Source organism: Delphinapterus leucas, chromosome 20 (assembly GCF_059928025.1).
Source record: "Delphinapterus leucas isolate spDelLeu-1000000601 "Yukka" chromosome 20, BTC_Dleu_Yukka2, whole genome shotgun sequence".
Taxonomy (NCBI): domain Eukaryota; kingdom Metazoa; phylum Chordata; class Mammalia; order Artiodactyla; family Monodontidae; genus Delphinapterus; species Delphinapterus leucas.
The window spans coordinates 5,603,031-5,623,053 of NC_143148.1; the positions used below are offsets into that span (position 1 = coordinate 5,603,031).

Here is a 20,023-nt window from a genome sequence, read left to right on the forward strand (position 1 = left end):
AAGTAGAAGAAATATGTGTGTGTGGGGTGGGATGAACTGGGAGATTGAGATTGACATATATACACTACTGACACTATGTATAAAACAGACAACTATTGAGAACCTAGTGTGTAGCACAGGGAACTCTACTCAATGCTCTGTGGTGACCTAAATGAGAAGGAAATCCAAAAAAGAGGGGAAATACATATACGTATAGCTGATTCACTTTGCTGTACAGCAGAAACTAACAATATGGTGAAGCAACTAGACTCCAATTAAAAAAAAAAGAAATATGTGTAATTTTACACGTCTTTTAAGTCTATTTCAATAATTATTACATTATTTCCAATTCAGTTTCTCTTAGCAGCCCTCCACTAATAATTATATGATCTATAATCAAGAATAATCTCTGTCCTAAAATGTTTGATCTCTTTCTCATGGTTTTGTTCTACTCCTCAGCTAGCCACAATCTTCTGCAATTATTTCCACAGTTAGTATCTCTCCACCCTTGTTCCTGACTCAAGGGAAATGGGTCTTCTGTATCCACCCTAATAGTGAACCGTTCTTGCCTCAATAAATCTAACTTCATCTTGGATAATCTTCCTTGTAGGGTTATGTGGCTATCAGTGTATTTACATCTTATTTAACTATTCACTCATTGGTAATATTGGCCTACGAAATAAAAGTACAGACAGAACAGAAAGTCCCCACAGCCATAATTATATATAAAGATAACCCATAAAAAAAGTCAAGAGATACTCACAAAATTAAATACAGATGTTGAATAGTTGAAGAATACAAATAATTTGTCCTGTTAGTGTAGCATCATGGTTAAGAAACAACTTTACAACCAGACAACATAGACTCAAATCCAGATTCAGCCACTTGTTGGGATGGGATTAAATGAGCTTTCAAATTTGCCTCTGTCCTGACTTCCTTCACCTGTGAAATAAGAATAACATCAGTACTTATCAGAGAGTTGAAGAGTCCAGCAGTTATCATACGTAAAGCGTTAATAACAGCGACTCTTAAAATACGATATAAAAGATATCAAAATTAATATCATTTATTAAAGGAAATACACTTATTATATTGGGATGGGAACAAATTCTAAGTGGAGGATATTGGGTGTCAGTTGCCGTGGTAAAAGTAGCACAAATCTAATTTTCCCTGCAAGACCCTCTGGCTCTGAATGTGAATACATCACTGGGAAAGGGCAGAATAGCCTCGAGGCATTTGCCAATGGAGATTATCTCCTTGTCACAAACTACAGTTGGGATCTTGGAGACTTCGTATCTTATTCATCATTGTATTTTCGTTTACTTCACTGTGTGATTGTTAACACTCGATTTTCAACCACCTGACTGTAGCCAGGTCCCACATTAAAGATTCAGTTCACCGTTTTGCCACTCCAGTTAAAGGCTTAAAGGAACTCTCTTTCTTCATGTTTACAGAGCACCTGCTTTGCACCTGTCATTGCCTTATGTGCATTTTCATGTCTCAAAAGTGTCAAAACAACACAATGATATATAGATCCCTTGGTGTAAAAGGGGAAAAATGTAAATTAAATATATAATCTGGGTCACATTGTGTGGAAAAAAAAATAATTGTAAGAAAGAATTATATTTAAAAAGGAAACAAATTTTACTACAGTTGTAAATGAACCATGTAACATATTGCTTAATACCAATATGTGAAATCAACACTTTAACATCCTTTGGGATATTGCTTTGTAAAACTTGCTTAGTAATGTTTATTATTAGTAAACATGTCCAAACATTAATTTTCATTAAACTAGTGTAAAAATATCTTAGCAATTTATCCAAATAGTATTTTCACAAGCATTTTCAACAACCAGATAATACAATATAACTTATGTGTGCAGTAGGAAAAGGAATGTAATAAAATATTGGCCTAAAGAATCCAAACAGGGGGCTTCCCTGGTGGCGCAGTGGTTGAGAGTCTGCCTGCTGATGCAGGGGACACGGGTTTGTGCCCCCGTCCGGGAAGATCCCACATGCCACCGAGTGGCTGGGCCCGTGAGCCATGGCCCCTGAGCCTGTGCGTCTGGAGCCTGTGCTCCGCAACGGGAGAGGCCACAACAGTGAAAGCCCCGCGTACCGCAAAAAAAAAAAAAAAAAAGAATCCAAACAGGATCCAACAACACATTAAAAGGATCATACACCATGATCAAGTGGGATTTATCCCAGGGATGCAAGGATTCTTCAGTATACGCAAATCAATCAATGTGATACACCATATTAACAAACTGAAGAATAAAAACCACATGATAATCTCAATAGATGCAGAAAAAGCTTTTGACAAAATTCAACACCCACTTATGATAAAAACTCTCCAGAAAGCGGGCATAGAGGGAAACTACCTCAACATAATAAAGGCCATATATGACAAACCCACACCAAACATCATTCTCAATGGTGAAAAACAGAAAGCATTTCCTCTAAGAACAGGAACAAGACAAGGATGTCCACTCTCACCACTATTATTCAACATATTTTTGGAAGTCCTAGCCTCAGCAATTGGAGAAGAAAAAGAAATAAAAGGAATCCAAATTGGAAAAGAAGAAGTAAAACTATCACTGTTTGCAGATGACATGATACTATACATAGAGAATCCTGAAGATGCCACCAGAAAACTACTAGAGCTAATCAATGAATCTGGTAAAGTTGCAGGATACCAAATTAATGCACAGAAATCTCTTGCATTCCTATACACTAATGATATCTGAAATATCTGAAGAGAAATTAAGGAAACACTCCCATTTACCATTGCAACAAAAAGAATAAAATACCTAGGAATAAACCTACCTAGGGAAACAAAAGACCTGTATGCAGAAAACTGTAAGACACTGATGAAAGAAATTAAAGATGATACCAACAAATGGAGAGATATACCATGTTCTTGGATTGGAAGAATCAATATTGTGAAAATAACTATGCTACCCAAAGCAACCTACAGATTCAATGCAATCCCTATCAAATTACCAATGGCATTTTTTATGGAACTAGAACCAAAAAATCTTAAAATTTGTATGGAGACACAAAAGACCCCGAATAGTCAAAGCAGTCTTGAGGGAAAAAAACAGAACTGGAGGAATCAGACTCCCTGACTTCAGACCATACTACAAAGCTACAGTAATCAAGACAATATGGTATTGGCACAAAAACAGAAACACAGATCAATGGATCAAGATAGAAAGCCCAGAGGTAAACCCACGCACCTATGGTCAACTAATCTATGACAAAGGAGGCAAGGATATACAATGGAAAAAACACAGTCTTTTCAATAAGTGGTGCTGGGAAAACTGGACAGCTACATGTAAAAGAATGAAATTAGAACACTCCCTAACACCAAACACAAAAATAAACTCAAAATGTATTCGAGACCTAAATGTAAGACCGGACACTATAAAACTCTTAGAGGAAAACATAGGAAGAACACTCTTTGACAGAAATCACAGCAAGATCTGTTTTGATCCACCTCCTAGCGTAATGGAAACAAAAATAAACAAATGGGACCTAATGAAACTTCAAAGTTTTTGCACAGCAAAGGAAACCATAAATAAGATGAAAAGACAACTCTCAGAATGGGAGAAAATATTTGCAAACGAATCACCGGACAAGGGATTAATCTCCAAAGTATATAAACAGCTCATGCAACTCAATATTCAAAAAACAAACAACCCAATCCAAAAATGGGCAGAAGACCTAAATAGACATTTCTCCAAAGAAGACATACAGATGGCCAAGAAGCACATGAAAAGCTGTTCAACATCACTAATTATTAGAGAAATGCAAATCAAAACTACAATGAGGTATCACCTCACACCAGTTAGAATGGGCTTCATCAGAAAAGCTACAAACAACAAATGCTGGAGAGGGTGTGGAGAAAAGGGAACCCTCTTGCACTGTTGGTGGGAATGTAAACTGATACAGCCGCTATGGAGAACAGTACGGAGGTTCCTTAAAAAACTAAAAATAGAATTACCATATGATCCAACAATCCCACTACTGGGCATATATCCAGAGAAAACCACAATTCAAAAAGACATACACACCCCAATGTTCACTGCAGCACTATTTACAATAGCCAGGTCATGGAAGCAACCTTAATGCCCATCGACAGACGAATGGATAAAGAAGATGTGGTACATATATATAATGGAATATTACTCAGCCATAAAAAGGAACGAAATTGGGTCATTTGTTGAGACATGGATGGATCTAGAGACTGTCATACAGAGTGAAGTAAGTCAGAAAGAGAAAAACAAATATCGTATATTAACTCATATATGTGGAATCTAGAAAAATGGTACAGGTGAACCGGTTTTCAGGGCAGAAATTGAGTCACAGATGTAGAGAACAAACGTATGGACACCAAGGGGGGAAATTACCAAATTCGTTACACTTCTCCCCAGTATGAATTTTTTGGTGAAATCTTCAGGACATACTGTTTTCTTAAAGGTGTTTCCACATTCAGTACATGTGTACAGTTTCTGATCTCCATGAATTAACTCATTACACCCAAGGTGTGAAAATTTGATGAAAAACATTACAACATTCAATACCTTTGAAAGCTTGCTCTCCAATATAAATCCTCTCCTGTTCCACAGTTCTGATCTCTGGGTTAAAGCTTTAGCATGCACAGTACTCTTGTGTGGTTTCTCTGAAAGACGTATATTCTGAAGTCTAGTGCACTCTGAAGCCTGGAGGAAGCGCCTGCCCATACATTTCCAGGATTTCTCTTCAGTATGGACTCTTGTTGCCTACTACTTCAACTCAAGGTGAAACTTTTGCCACTCCCATTGCATTTGTAAGGGATCGCTCCACTATGTTCCCCAACCTTTGATGTTTGGGTAAAATCCTTCCCACAAACATTACATTTGTGTGGTTTGTCTCCAGGATATATATGCTTACATACCTAAAGAGTGAGCAATAATTTCTAAAACTGCCATATTCATAGCATTTGTGAGTATAAAGTATTCAGTAAACCCTGAGTTTAAGACAGTACCTAAAAGCCTAGCCACATTCCATACACTTGTAAGGGTCTCTCCAGTATGGATTATCCGATGACTGGTGAGATGTGAGCCCTGAGTAAAGGTTTTACACACTCGTGTCACTTGTAAGCATTCTCTCCAGAACGAACGCTTTACTGAATCCTGAGTTCAGACCATTGTCTAAAAGCCTTGACACACTCATTACATTTATACAGCTTCTATCTAGCATGAATTTTCTTATGAAGCCTAAGATGTAAAGGCCTGACAAAAGCCTCGCCACATCTATTACATTTGTAAGGTCTCCTGTGAGTATGGATCACCTGATGTCTTTTTAGGCCTGAAAGCACCCTGACGCGTCTGCCACGTGCATTGCACTTGTGCGGCTTCTCTCCTGTATCAGCTCGCTCATGCTTTGCAAGGTGTGAACGCTTTCCAAACGCTTGCAACATTCACCACGCTGGTAAGGTTACGATTCGGGATTAATTACCTGATGGCTGGTTAACCAGGTCTGAACACAGAACCGAAGCTTTGCCGGGACACCCACATTTGTGTGGCTTTCCTCCAGCTTGACTTTTCTGAGCATCCAACAGACTATACACTCTACCACACTCATTACATGTGTAAGGTTTCGCTCTCGCGTGGGTGCTCCAATGATGTGCAGAGTGAGTCCTCTGACTGAAGGCCCTGCCACGTACACCACATTTATATGGTTTCCCTCCTGTGTGGATTCTTTGATGTCTAGTGAGGTCTGAGCCCTGAAGAAAGGTTACGTCACATTCATTACACTTGGAAGGTTTTTCCCTGTGTGCTTCTTGGTCTTGTGTCAGTACTGAAGGATCATTCTCATACATACTAGAAATGCTGGTACAGCCACTAGGGGTTCTTCGAAGTGGTGAAACTGAGGCAATACTGTTGACAGTCCTCACAGCCTGATTACATTCAACAATTTTCCCTTCAGTTTGAAGTATCTGCAGTTCATCTTGAAAGCTTGATCCACGCCTATTTTCAATAGGCTTATTTCCTGCATCGCTTCTACTATGTTGATCTCTTCCAACAGTGAGATTTTCGTTATGGTTTATAGACATTCCTTTGTGATCTCCTTCATCATCTCTCCACTGACACTCAAAACCATGCATATATTCCTGGATTTCCCTGAGGTAAAAGCCTTTGATTTCATGGCTTTCAGGGCTTGCCACCATCACTGTCTGAAATACTTCTCCTTTATCACTGTTTGCTTTTGGTTTTAATTTCTTGATCATATGTATATGAGACATATCTATGAGATATAAAGAACCATAGGTATCCTATTAATTACAATTCATAAATTGTTTCATGTTGAAAACATGATACTACACAAGGAATAATACCCATCCTGAACAGAATCATGAATCTTCTCAATGATGATCTTCAAAATTTAAGGAACGCTAAAGGAATAGAGCTCTTTAATAAAGAAAGAGTGATCACATGTAATTCAAATTGATTTTAGGGTAGCTTGGTTTCAAACGCACTATGAGAAAAACATTCATGTTGTGCAAACTTATGTTAGCTCTCAAACAAAGGGTATTTTCCCATCACGACCCCAAAGCACATTCTAATTGGCAGTAAGCACACTGCCATCTCATAATTGAGGAGAAAAAATATTATATTATACACACTTTAGGCATACTTATTATACATAATTAAATGCTAAAGAACAGACAATATATTATAATGGTAAATAATCCAAAAGAAGCTATCTAATGTTAAAAAAAAAAAGGCAGCTTAGAATTGTATGACAAATATAGCATTGCGAGAATAAAGAATTCATCTAAAACAATTTTTTTTTTCAATCCTGACCAGGGACTGAACCCGGGGCCCACGGCAGTGAAAGCGCTGAATCCTAACCACTGGACTGGGAATTCCCTAAAACAATTTTTTTTTTAACATCTTTATTGGGGTATAATTGCTTTACAATGGTGTGTTAGTTTCTGCTTTATAACAAAGTGAATCAGTTATACATATACATATGTTCCCACATCTCTTCCCTCTTGTGTCTCCCTCCCTCCGACCCTCCCTATCCCACCCCTCCAGGCGGTCACAAAACACCGAGCCGATATCCCTGTGCCATGCGGCTGCTTCCCACTAGCTATCTATCTTACGTTTGTTAGTGTGTATATGTCCATGACTCTCTCTCGCCCTGTCACAGCTCACCCTTCCCCCTCCCCATATCCTCAAGTCCGTTCTCCAGTAGGTCTGTGTCTTTATTCCTGTCTTACCCCTAGGTTCTTCATGACATTTTTTTTCTTCTTAAATTCCATATATATGTGTTAGCATACAGTATTTGTCCTTTTCTTTCTGACTTACTTCACTCTGTATGACAGACTCTAGGTCTATCCACCTCACTACAAATAGCTCAATTTCATTTCTTTTTATGGCTGAGTAATATTCCATTGTATATATGTGCCACATCTTCTTTATCCATTCATCTGTCGATGGACACTTAGGCTGCTTCCATCTCCGGGTTATTGTAAATAGAGCTGCAATGAACATTGTGGTCCATGACTCTTTTTGAATTTTGGTTTTCTCAGGGTATATGCCCAGTAGTGGGATTGCTGGGTCATATGGTAGTTCTATTTGTAGATTTTTAAGGAACCTCCATACTGTTCTCCATAGTGGCTGAACCAATTCACATTCCCACCAGCAGTGCAAGAGGGTTCCCTTTTCTCCACACCCTCTCCAGCATTTATTGTTTCTAGATTTTTTGATGATGGCCATTCTGACTGGTGTGAGATGATATCTCATTGTAGTTTTGATTTGCATTTCTCTAATGATTAATGATGTTGAGCATTCTTTCATGTGTTTGTTGGCAGTCTGTATATCTTCTTTGGAGAAATGTCTATTTAGGTCTTCTGCCGATTTTTGGATTGGGTTTTTTTTTGTTATTGAGCTGCATGAGCTGCTTGTAAATTCTGGAGATTAATCCTTTGTCAGTTGCTTCATTTGCAAATATTTTCTCCCATTCTGAGGGTTGTCTTTTGGTCTTGTTTATGGTTTCCTTTGCTGTGCAAAAGCTTTGAAGTTTCATTAGGTCCCATTTGTTTTTGTTTTTATTTCCATTACTCTAGGAGGTGGGTCAGAAAGGATCTTGCTGTGATTTATGTCATAGAGTGTTCTGCCTATGTTTTCCTCTAAGAGTTTGATAGTTTCTGGCCTTACATTTAGGTCTTTAATCCATTTTGAGCTTATTTTTGTGTATGGTGTTAGGGAGTGATCTAATCTCATACTTTTACATGTATCTGTCCAGTTTTCCCAGCACCACTTATTGAAGAGGCTGTCCTTTCTCCACTGTACATTCCTGCCACCTTTATCAAAGATAAGGTGTCCATATGTGCGAGGGTTTATCTCTGGGCTTTCTATCCTGTTCCATTGATCTGTTTTTGTGCCAGTACCATACTGTCTTGATTACTGTAGCTTTGTAGTATAGTCTGAAGTCAGGGAGCCTGATTCCTCCAGCTCCTTTTTTCTTTCTCAAGATTGCTTTGGCTATTCGGGGTCTTTTGTGTTTCCATACAAATTGTGAAATTTTTTGTTCTAGTTCTGTGAAAAATGCCAGTGGTAGTTTGATAGGGATTGCATTGAATCTATAGATTGCTTTGGGTAGTAATTTTCACAATGTTGATTCTTCCAATCCAAGAACATGGTATATCTCTCCATCTATTTGTATCATCTTTAATTTCTTTCATCAGTGTCTTATAATTTTCTGCATACAGGTCTTTTGTCTCCTTAGGTAGGTTTATTCCTAGATATTTTATTCTTTTTGTTGCAATGGTAAATGGGAGTGTTTTCTTGATTTCAATTTTTCATCATTAGTATATAGGAATGCCAGAGATTTCTGTGCATTAATTTTGTATCCTGCAACTTTACCAAATTCATTGATTAGCTCTAGTAGTTTTCTGGTAGCATCTTTAGGATTCTCTATGTATAGTATCATGTCATCTGCAAACAGTGACAGCTTTACTTCTTCTTTTCCGATTTGGATTCCTTTTATTTCCTTTTCTTCTCTGATTGCTGTGGCTAAAACTTCCAAAACTATGTTGAGTAACAGTGGTGAGAGTGGGCAACCTTGTCTTGTTCCTGATCTTAGTGGAAATGCTTTCAGTTTTTCACCATTGAGAATGATGTTGGCTGTGGGCTTGTCATATATGGCCTTTATTATGTTGAGGAAAGTTCCTTCTATGCCTGCTTTCTGCAGGGTTTTTATCATAAATGGGTGTTGAATTTTGTCAAAAGCTTTCTCTGCATCTATTGAGATGATCATATGGTTTTTCTCCTTCAATTTGTTAATATGGTTTATCACATTGATAGATTTGTGTATATTGAAGAATCAAAATACTTTTCTAAATACCTGTTATAAATCTACCAGTAGATAGAAGAATAGGCATTTTATGACATTAACAAATAGTTTGGACTTCCCTGGTGGCACAGTGGTTAAGAATCCTCCTGTCAATGCAGGGGACACTCACCACAACTAGAGAAAGCCGGAGCACAGCAACGAACACCCAACACAGCCAAAAATAAATAAATTAATTATTTTTAAAAAAATGGTTCATGTCAGTTACACTGCATAATACACACTGAAAGACCATCATCTGTAAATAAAAAAATTAATAAATGAAATATTCTCTACTTACATAACAGCCATTCAATACAGCAATTCCCTGTCTATACAGTAACCTCAAATTACGCAGTTCATTGGCCCCAACATATATGTAAAGGAAAATGCTTTGAACATTTATTAACTAGAGTCAGAGACAATGTTCTTGGGAAAAAATGTAAAGTAACAACATACAAGATGTAATGTAGGGCTTCCCTGTTGGCGCAGTGGTTAAGAATACACCTGCCAATGCAGGAGACACGGTTTCGAACCCTGGTCTGGGAAGATCCCACATGTTGCGGAGCAACTAAGCCCATGTGCCACAACTACTGAGCCTGTGTGCCACAACTACTGAAGCCCACACACCTAGAGCTCGTGCTCTGCAACAAGAGAAGCCACCACAATGAGAAGCCTGCGCACCACAACAAAGAGTAGCCCCCGCTCGCTGCAGCTAGAGAAAGCCTGTATGCAGCAACAAAGACCCAACGCAGCCAAATAAATAATTTATAAAAAAAAAAAAAAAAGAGTGAAAAGGCAGGGACTTCCCTGGTGGTCCAGTGGCTAAGACTCCACGCTCCTAATGCAGGGGACCCAGGTTTGATACCTGGTCAAGGAACTAGATCCTGCATGCCACAACTAAAGATCCTGCATGCCACAACTAAAGATCCTACATGCCGCAACTAAGACCGGTGCAGCCAAATAAATAAATAATTTAAAAAATAATAATAAAATTAAAAAAGAGTGAAAAGGCAATCTACAGAATGGGAGAAAATATTTGCAAACCATATATTTGATAGGGGGTTAATATCCAAAATATGTAAGGAACTCATCTCAATAGCAAACTCCCCCAAATAATCCAATTAAAGAATGGGCAAAGGACCTAAACAGACATTTCTCAAAAGAAGACATACAAATGGTCAGCAGGTATATGAAAAGATACCCAACATCACTAATCAGGGAAAAGCAAATCAAAGCCACCATGCTATATCATTTCATACTTGTTAGAATGCTTATCATTTATTTTTTTAATAAATTTATTTATATATTTATTTATTTATTTTTGGCTGCACTGGGTCTTCGTTGTTGCACGCGGGCTTTCTCTAGTTGCAGAGAGCAGGGGCTACTCTTCCTTGTGATGTGCGAGCTTCTCATTGTGGTGGCTTCTCTTGCTGCGGAGCACGGGCTCTAGGCGCACAGGCTTCAGTAGTTGTGGCACACGGGCTCAGTAGTTGTGGCTCGCAGGCTCTAGAGAGCAGGCTCAGTAGTTGTGGTGTATGGGCTTAGCTGCTCCATGGCATGTGGGATCTTCCCGGACCAGGGCTCGAACCCATGTCCCCTGCATTGGCAGGCGGATTCTTAACCACTGCACCACCAGGAAGTCCCTAAGATGATTCTTAAAGAAACAAATGATAACAAATGTTGCCAAGGATATTTGATAAAAGGGAACAGCGGTACAGCCACTACAGAAAACAGTATGGTGGGTTCTCCAAAAATTATAAATAGAACTACCATATGACCCAACAATCCCACTGCTGGTTATATATCCAAAGGAAATAAAATCAGGATCTCATAGAAGTACCAGTACTCCTATGTTCACTGCAGCATTATTCACAATAATCAAAGTATAGAAACAACTTAAATGAGCATCAACACAAGAATGGATAAAGAAAATGTTTTATAAACATGCAATGCACTCTTATTCAGTCTTAACAAAGAAGGAAATCCTGTCATTGTTCAACAACATGGATAGCCCTGGAGGACTCTATGCTAAGTGAAACAAGACCGATGGAGAAAAATACTGTATGATCTCACTTTTATGTGGAACCTAAAATAGTCAAACTCATAGAATCAGAGTAGCATGTTGGTTGCCAGGGATTAGCAGAGAGGGAAATGGGGAGATGGTGTTCAAAGGGTACAAAGTTTCAGTTATACAAGATAAGTAAGTTCTGGAGATCTACAATATGACATACTACCTATAGCTAACAATACTGTACATGGTAGTACTCATGTTAAGTGTTCTTACCTCAAAAAAAGTGCCCCTCCCAAACTTATTGCTAGACTCAACTGGTGACACTAGGCAATTCTATCAAATGTATGAAGAATAACAGCATTTATATACAATTTCTTCCAGAAAATAGACCATGAATACTTTTTAACTCAATTTCTGAGACTACTATTACCATGGTAACAAAAATAAAGGCATTTGAAGAAAGCAATAACTACTAAATCCCACATAAAAATATGCAAAAATTCTTACAAAATATTAGTGACAGAAATTAGCAATATACAGAAAGAGGGACTGCCCTCGTGGTCCAGTGGCTAAGACTCCAAACTCCCAATTCAGGGGGCCCAGGTTCGATCCCTAGTCAGGGAACTAGATCCCACATGCTGCAACTGAAGATCCCGTGTGCCGCAACTAAGACCTGGTACAGCCAAATAAATAAATATTTAAAACAAACAAACAAACAAACAATATATAGAAAGAACTGTACACGATGACCAAAAGGGGTCCACTCAAGGGATGCAAGGCTGTTTTAACGTTTAAAAACCAATCAACATAAATCACAGTAGCAACAGATTACAGTGGAAAAATCACAGCATCCTATCAATTGATGCAGAAAAAGCATTTGACGATATTCAACACTCAGTTTAAGCTTTCAGAGAACCAGGAATAGAGGGAAATTTCCTCAACTCAATAAAGAACACCTAAGAAAGCTTACCTTACAACAAACATCATTCTTAATGGTGAAAGACTGAACGCTTCCCCCACAGAGACTGAGGATAAGACAAGGATGTCCGCTCTTACCACTGTTAGTCAACATGCAATTAGAAGTTACAGCCAATGAAATAAGGGAATAAAAGGAAATAGAAGTGATAAAGAACAGAAAGAAGATATAACAGTGTATCCATCAGCGGGAGGTACCACTGTGGTGGTGGGTGGAACAATCACCTCCCGCCACCAAAGGACAGCCACATCCTCACCCCTGTAACCTTCAAGTGTTAAGGATCTTGAGATGAGAGATTATCCTGGATTATCCGATAAACATGGTATAATCGGAAGGGGTTGAATAAGAAGGATGCAGTTGGACTTGGCCACATAGAAGCTACTACCGTGGTGGAAGCAGGACAGAGATAAAAAGATATTAAGATGGTACCTGGCTGACTTTGACGATGGATGAAGCGGCAAAGCGTATAAGCAGTCTGCAGAATTGGCAAAGTGCAAGGAAATAAATTCCTCCCTGGAATGTCAGGGTTACAGTTCTGTTAACATACCCATTTTAGATGTCTGACCTGAACTGAAAGAGAATAAATTTTATTGTTTTAATCCACCTAGTCTGTGGTAATTTCTTACCGCCTGATGAAATAAAATTTATATTTTAAGGCAAAACAAGAAAAAAATTAACATAAAATTCTGTTTGGGCCTCCTCCCTCCCAAATGTGCAGTGTGCATCTGCATTACACATTAACCACAGCTCCTCAAAGGTGGGAGTGCCTGCCCAACCAACCGGAGAGGTCAAATTTTTTTCCTTTCTTTTGACACTAGCAATTTAACTTCTTACAAGAATAGCGTTCTTTCCCAACTCTGTAGGGGGTCATGGTGACTTGCTGCTCGCGTTGTATGTACTCACCTGGACTACGTATCCTTGGTGAACTTTATGTCAAGTATCAGTATGTCATTCTGATGCACGATCCTTTGTCTCGAAAATGTGTACGACTGTACCTTGAACTCTAACAGCTGGAACAGTTCTCAGAGCTTTCGGAGAATCTGCTTCCTGGATTATAGCCCTCAATTTGGCGTGCATAAAATTCCCCCTTTTTTTTTCTTCTTGATAGATAATTGAATTTTCGTCAACAAGCTGCATTAGGAAACTAATGAAATGATATATACAGACAAGTCCAAGTCATCTGCGAATACCTCTAGAATAAGTGAGACTAGTAAGTTCTGAGGATACAAGATCAACATTCAAAAATCTATTGTATTTCTATATAGTGGCAATTAACACATGGAAACAAGTTAAAAATAACATGTCCGATTATTCAAAAAAGAAAAAAGTAGAAATGTGTTAATCAAACAAAACGTTGACAGGATTTTGATGCTGAAATCTATAAAATACTGGTGAAAGAAACCAAAGATCAGACAAATAAAAAGACATACTACAGCCATTTATTGGAAGGCCTAACATAGAAATGATGTCAAATGATCGCAAACTGATAGGCAGGCTTAATGCATTTTCTATCAAGATATTTTGTAGGCACAAACAAGATTTTTCTAAAACTTATATGGAAAGGCAAAAGGAACTAGAATAGCTAAAATATCTGAAGAAGAATAAATTGGTTGGAATCACTCATTCAATTCAAAACTTCTAATAAGATAAAAAGTAATCAAGACTGATTTTGTGGAGTGAGACATACAGAACGATGGAACAAAACAGAGAACCCAGAAATAGCCCCACACAATTACTTGCAACTGAGTTTTGACAAAGGTACCAAGAAAACTGAATGAAGCAAGAATCTGAAAAAAATTACACCATATCAACTGATCTTCCATACTAGGAAAAAAAAAATGAATCTCCATCAAAACTTCACACCTGTACAAATATTAGCTCAAAATTGGTCATAGCTTTAAACGTGAAATGTAAAACCATACTATTTTAAACTGTAAGAGATTTAGAAAAGAAACCATAGGATAACATCCTCAGAATCTATCTATATATCTACCTAAGTTTTAACATATTTTGACTTTTAATTTTATTCTGCAGTATGCAATATTTCAGACTAAACTTGAGACTTAGTTATTCCTCATGTGAATGCTCTGATGTGGATTCTGTTGCAAAAAGTCTTGAAGAAATTTTAAATATTCATTACTTTTGTAAGGCTTCTTTCCATTATGAATTCTTTGGTGAATCCTGAGGGGACACTGTTGCTTAAAGGCCTTTCCACATTCAGTAAATTTCCCTGGGCTTCCCTGGTGGCGCAGTGGTTGAGAGTCCGCCTGCCGATGCAGGAGACACGGGTTCGTGCCCCGGTCCGGGAAGATCCCACATGCCGCAGAGCGGCTGGGCCCGTGAGCCATGGCCGCTGGGCCTGCGCGTCTGGAGACTGTGCTCCGCAACGGGAGAGGCCACAGCAGTGAGAGGCCCGCGTACCTAAAAAAAAAAAAAAAATTTCCCTGGTTTCTCTCAGGTATAAATCCTCTCATGACATCAAAGCCATGAATGTTTAATAAAAAGCCTTCCCACATTCATTACATTTGTAAAGCTGCTCTCCAGTAGGAATCTTGCAATGTTCTGTAGTTTTGATCTACAGATAAGAGCCTTTATACACACATTACATTCTTGCGCTTCATCAAAGATGTATATCTGATGTCTAGTGAGTTGCGAAGTCTGTACAAGTCCTCTGTCCTATATGTTACACTGATGTAACTTCTCTTTAGTGTGGACTCTCTGGTGTCAATCCATGCTTGAACTTGTGTTATTTTGCCACACTCGTTACATCGGTCAGGTTACTCTCTAGCATGAATTCTCCGATGACTTATGAGGCTTGAGTTTTGAGTGAAGACCTTGCCACACTCACTGCATTGGTAAGGTTTCTCTCCAGTGTGGATTTTCTTGTGTCTGTTGAAGTTTGAGCAATGAATAAAGGATTTGCCACACTGATTACATTTGTAAGGTTTCTCTCCGGTATGAATCCGGCGATGACTAGGAAGGCTTGAACTCTGACTGAAGACCTTGCCACACTCATTACACTTGTAAGGTTTCTCTCTAGTATGGGTGACCTGATGATAAGTAAGACTTGAATACACACCAAATGCTTTGCCGCACTCGTTGCATTTGTACGGCTTCTCCCCAGTATGAATTCTCCGATGACTTACGAGGCTTGAGTTCTGAGTGAAGACCTTCCCACACTCACTGCATTTGTAGGGTTTCTCTCCAGTGTGCATGACCTGATGTCGAGTGAGGTGGGAGCTCTGATTAAAGGCTTTGCCACATTTATTACATTTGTAAGGTTTCTCTCCAGTGTGAATCCTGCGATGATTAGTAAGGCTTGAACTCTGACTAAAGACTTTGCCACACTCATTACATTTGTACGGTTTCTCTCTAGTATGGACGACCTGATGATAAATAAGACTTGAATACACACTAAAGGCTTTGTCACACTCGCTACACTGGTAGGGTTTCTCTCCGGTATGAATTCTGCGATGACGTAGAAGGTGTGAACTGTAACTGAAGCCCTTACCACATTCCTCACACTTGTGATGTTTCCCTCTTGTGTGGATTCTTTGATGTCTAGTGAGATGTGAGCTCTGATTAAAGGCTTTGCCACATACATTACATTTGTAAGGTTTCACACCTGTGTGGATTACCTGATGGTTAGTGAGTTGTGAGCCATGATTAACTGCTTTGTCATATTCATCACATTTGTAAGGTTTTTCCCTAATGTATGCTTTCTGGTCTTCTGTGAGTAATGAAGAATGCCAGAAATCATTCCCATATTCATTAAAAATGCTGGTTTGGACACTCGGAAGAATTCTCTGAAGTACTGACAATGAGGAACCACTGCTGTTAGACTTCTCAACTTGATGATACTCATACAATGGCCCTTCAGTTGGAAACATCTGCAGTTCGGCCAGATGTGACTGAAAGCTTAGTCCGAGCCTGTTTTCAATAGGCTTGTCTCCTTCATCTCTTCTACCATGTTGATCTCTTCTACCAGTGAGATTTTTTTTATGGGTGACAGGCACTCCTCTGTAATTTCTTTTGTCACTTCTCCACTGGTACTCAAAGTCACGCTCATTTTTCTGGATTTCCCTATAGCCATAGTCCTCAGTCTCACAGCTTTCATGTCTTTCCAACAACACTGTTTGCAACACTTCCCCTGTATGACTGTTCTCTTTTGGTGCGGATTCCTCGATCACACATTTAAGAGAGGTATCTACAAGACATAAAGAATCGTATGTCTCCTATTAATTACAGTTTGAAAGAAATATTTCATATTGAAGAACATAATATTGTATCAGAAGTACTACATATTTTGAACAGTTAAGAAATGTTGCAACCATGATCTTCAGTTTTTAGGAACACAAAGGGAATGAGATTCTTTCATAAAGAAAGGGTGGGATTTCCCTGGTGGCGCAGTGGTTACGAAGCCGCCTGCCAATGCAGGGGACACGGTTCGATCCCTGGTCCGGGAAGATCCCACATGCCACAGAGCAACTAAGCCCATGCACCACAACTACTGAGCCTGCATTCTAGAGCCCGCGAGCCACAACTACTGAGCCCACGTGCCACAACTACTGAAGCCCACGTGCCTAGAGCCCATGCTCCACAACAAGAGAAGCCACCACAATGAGAAGCCTGCGCACCGCAACGAATAGCCCCTGCTCACCGCAACTAGAGAAAGCCCACGTGCAGCAACGAAGACCCAATGCAGCCAAAAATGAATAAATTAGGAAAAAAAAAAGAGAGAGAAAGGGTGATTACATGTATTTCAAATTAATTTTAGGGAAGCCTACTTTAAACAATCAATGGCTGAAACACCCATAGTGTACCCATGTTAGCCCTGAAAGAAGGGGTATTTTTGTACCATGACCCCAAAGCACACACCACTTCACAGAAAACATACGGCGGTTTCAGATTTGAAGAGATAAAGATATTACACATATTTACTGCATATCGACTGTGCACCAATAAATGCTAAAGCACAGTACTCTAATGGTAAATAAGCCATAATTTTAACTAATGAGTAATAGAAATAAATGGCAATTTAGAAGTGGAAATGAAGTTTAATAAAACAATGTTATAAAAATACAGTAATTCTCCGAATACCAGTTATAAAAGTCGTAGAACTATATTCACTCAGAATGGCCATTCTGCAACACTAACCAGGGATGTGAGTCAGTTATACTGCATAATACCCACTGAAAAGCCATCGTCTATAAATCATAATGAAAGTTAGCAAACAGTGATAAAACATGATGGAAAAGAATATGGAAAAGAATGTATATATGTGTAGGTGTAACTCAGTCACTCTGCTGGACAGCAGTAATTAACACAACATTGTAAATCAAGTATACTTCAATTAAAAAAAAAGAAAATTAGTAAATAAAACATTCTAGTAAGCTATGATAAAACCAGGGTATAAGTAATAAGCAACCGCAATTATACGAAACTATTGTTTGTGAAATTCTCAACAAATCCTTCTGAAGACAAAAAAAAGCAAGGCTTCTGTTCCAGAACCAACAAAACGAGAACTGAAATTTACGTTAAGACTACTGACTTTTTGAAAGAGAAAGACAAATACCATGTGATATCACTCATATGTGGAATCTAAAATTCGGCACATGGGACTTCCCTGGCGGTCCAGTGGTTAGGACTCTGTGCTTTCACTGCTGAGGGTGAGGGTTCAATCGCTGGTGGGGGAACTAAGATCCTGCAAGCCACACGGCAAAAAAAAAAAAAAAAAAGGCACAAATGAAACAGAAACAGACTCACAGACATAGAGAACAGACATGTGGTTGCCAAGAGGGAGGGTGAGCAGGGGAGATATGGATTGGGAGTTTGGGATTAGCAGATGCAAACTACTATATACAGAATGAACAGACAACGAAGTCCTACTGTACAGCACAGGGAACTATATTCAATGTTGTGTGATAAATCATAATGGAAAAGAATATAAAAAAGGATGTATATATAGGTATAACTGAATCACTTTGCTGTACAGCAGAAATTAACACAACACTGTAAATCAACTATACTTCAATTTTTTTTTTTTTTTTCGCCAAGCGGCTTGCGAGATCTTAGTTCCCCGACCAGGGATTGAACCTGGGCCCTCAGCATTGAGAGTGCAGAGTCCTAACCACTGGACCTTCAGGGAATTCCCAACTATACTTCAATTTTTTAAAAGTTCTTTAAAAAAGACACTGTTAAGAAAATGAAAACACCAGCTACAGACTAGGGGAAAATACGTGCACGATAGATATCTCACCATGGACTTGTGTCCAGGTTATACAAAGAGCTCTCAAAGCTAAGAAAACAAACAATGTGTTTTGAAAAATAAGCAAGGGAACTATATTCAATAACCTGGGGTAAACCATAATGGAAAATGTAGTGGAATAACTGAGGACATGGAAAGGAGACGTGACCCGTGAGCCCCCCCTCGGCAAACCGAGGGCGGGCGAATAAGCCAGGACTGCAGGCAGTCCTGGATACTTTGGGCACTGATCCATGAAATGACCTCAGTATAATCAGAACACAAGGAAACGCCCTTGTGCTACTTTAGTACAATCAGAATGATGGGAACACAAGGAGATGTCCTTGTGTTGCTTATGGCCTCAAGGACGAAGCACGGCATGTCTTCAAGAAAGCCCATTGTTGCTTGTATAATAAATAAAAGCATATGTTGCTGCTTTGGCATTTCTGGAATGTTAAGAAAACAAGTCTTAAGATGTAAACATAGATAATGCTTAAATAAAAGTCACCACAGCAGGACAGACGGCGCTGTATTGCCTGAGCGAGCAGCAGCCCTCTACTGCTGTGCTTCTGCACAATTCATCTCATGTGATGAGCTTACTTTCGGCCCCGTCATAAGAAAACTACAACAGAAAACAATGTGAAAAAGAATGTGTATATATATATATATATATATATATATATATATATAAAACTGAATCACTCCACTGAACAGCAGAAATTAACACATTGTAAATCAAGTACACTTCAATTAAAAAAAAGAGAATAAAAAAATGTTAATAAGCGTAGAGGCTAGGAATTAGTGGGCATGTGGGCAGTGTGTGTACTTGCCAATCTGTGGGAAGATAAATGCATTCGGACACTTAAAATGTTGACTTAGGAAAAAAGAGAAACTGACTTAGCAAGTAGCATAATGTTGTCCCATTCTTAACTATAGGACATGGGGCAAAAAGGAAGAGATCTGAAAGGGAGGGAGTGCAGGGACTTCCCTGGCGGTCCAGCGGGTAAGAGTCTACGCTCCCAATGCAGGGGGCCTGGGTTCGATCCCTGGTCAGGGAACTAGATCCCGCATGCATGCCGCAACTAAGGAGCCCACATGCCGCAACTGAGACCCGGCGCAGCCATCAATCAGTCAATCAGTGGGAGGGAGTACAATGATGAGGGAAGAAACCAGGTCTAGAAACACAGAGTAGCATAACTGCTGCCCGGGGCTGGGGGTTATGGAAATGGGGAAAGGTTGATAAAAGGGCACACAATTTCCGTCATAAGATGAATAAGGTCTGAACATTTCATGTAAAACGTGATGACTATAGTGGATAATACTATAAAACTGAGATGTGCTACGAGAGTAGAACTTAAGTGTTCTCCCCAAGAAAAAAGAAAAGTATGTGAGGTAACGTATATTAATTAACTTGATGGGAATCC

The 20,023-nt window shown here is 39.0% G+C and overlaps 2 protein-coding genes and 1 non-coding gene across 3 annotated transcripts in view; all 3 read right to left on the minus strand.

Moving 5' to 3' along the window:
- The window catches only part of LOC111181080 (uncharacterized), a 69,989-nt gene that overhangs the window by 34,632 nt on the left and 15,334 nt on the right, over window positions 1–20,023 (minus strand). The window contains exons 4-5 of the mRNA XM_089902170.1: window positions 12,785–16,562; window positions 743–921 (exon numbers count right to left, since the gene is read on the minus strand). Of these exons, the coding sequence (XP_089758296.1) occupies window positions 15,133–16,562 (1,430 nt within the window). The 3' untranslated portion in view covers window positions 743–921; window positions 12,785–15,132. The remainder of the gene's footprint in view (window positions 1–742; window positions 922–12,784; window positions 16,563–20,023) is intronic.
- LOC149744564 (zinc finger protein 347-like) lies at window positions 5,382–12,786 on the minus strand. Its single transcript, XM_089902201.1, has one exon. The coding sequence runs from the start codon at window positions 6,268–6,270 to the stop codon at window positions 5,476–5,478; it is 795 nt and encodes a 264-aa protein (XP_089758327.1). The 5' UTR covers window positions 6,271–12,786; the 3' UTR covers window positions 5,382–5,475.
- Window positions 18,431–18,503, minus strand: TRNAE-CUC (transfer RNA glutamic acid (anticodon CUC)). Its single transcript has one exon. It is a non-coding gene; the product is annotated as a tRNA-Glu (tRNA).

What these genes read in the sequence shown, in the direction of transcription:
- LOC149744564 (XM_089902201.1), bottom strand. Translation starts at nt 6,270, where the DNA reads ATGTCTCATATACATATGATCAAGAAATTAAAACCAAAAGCAAACAGT.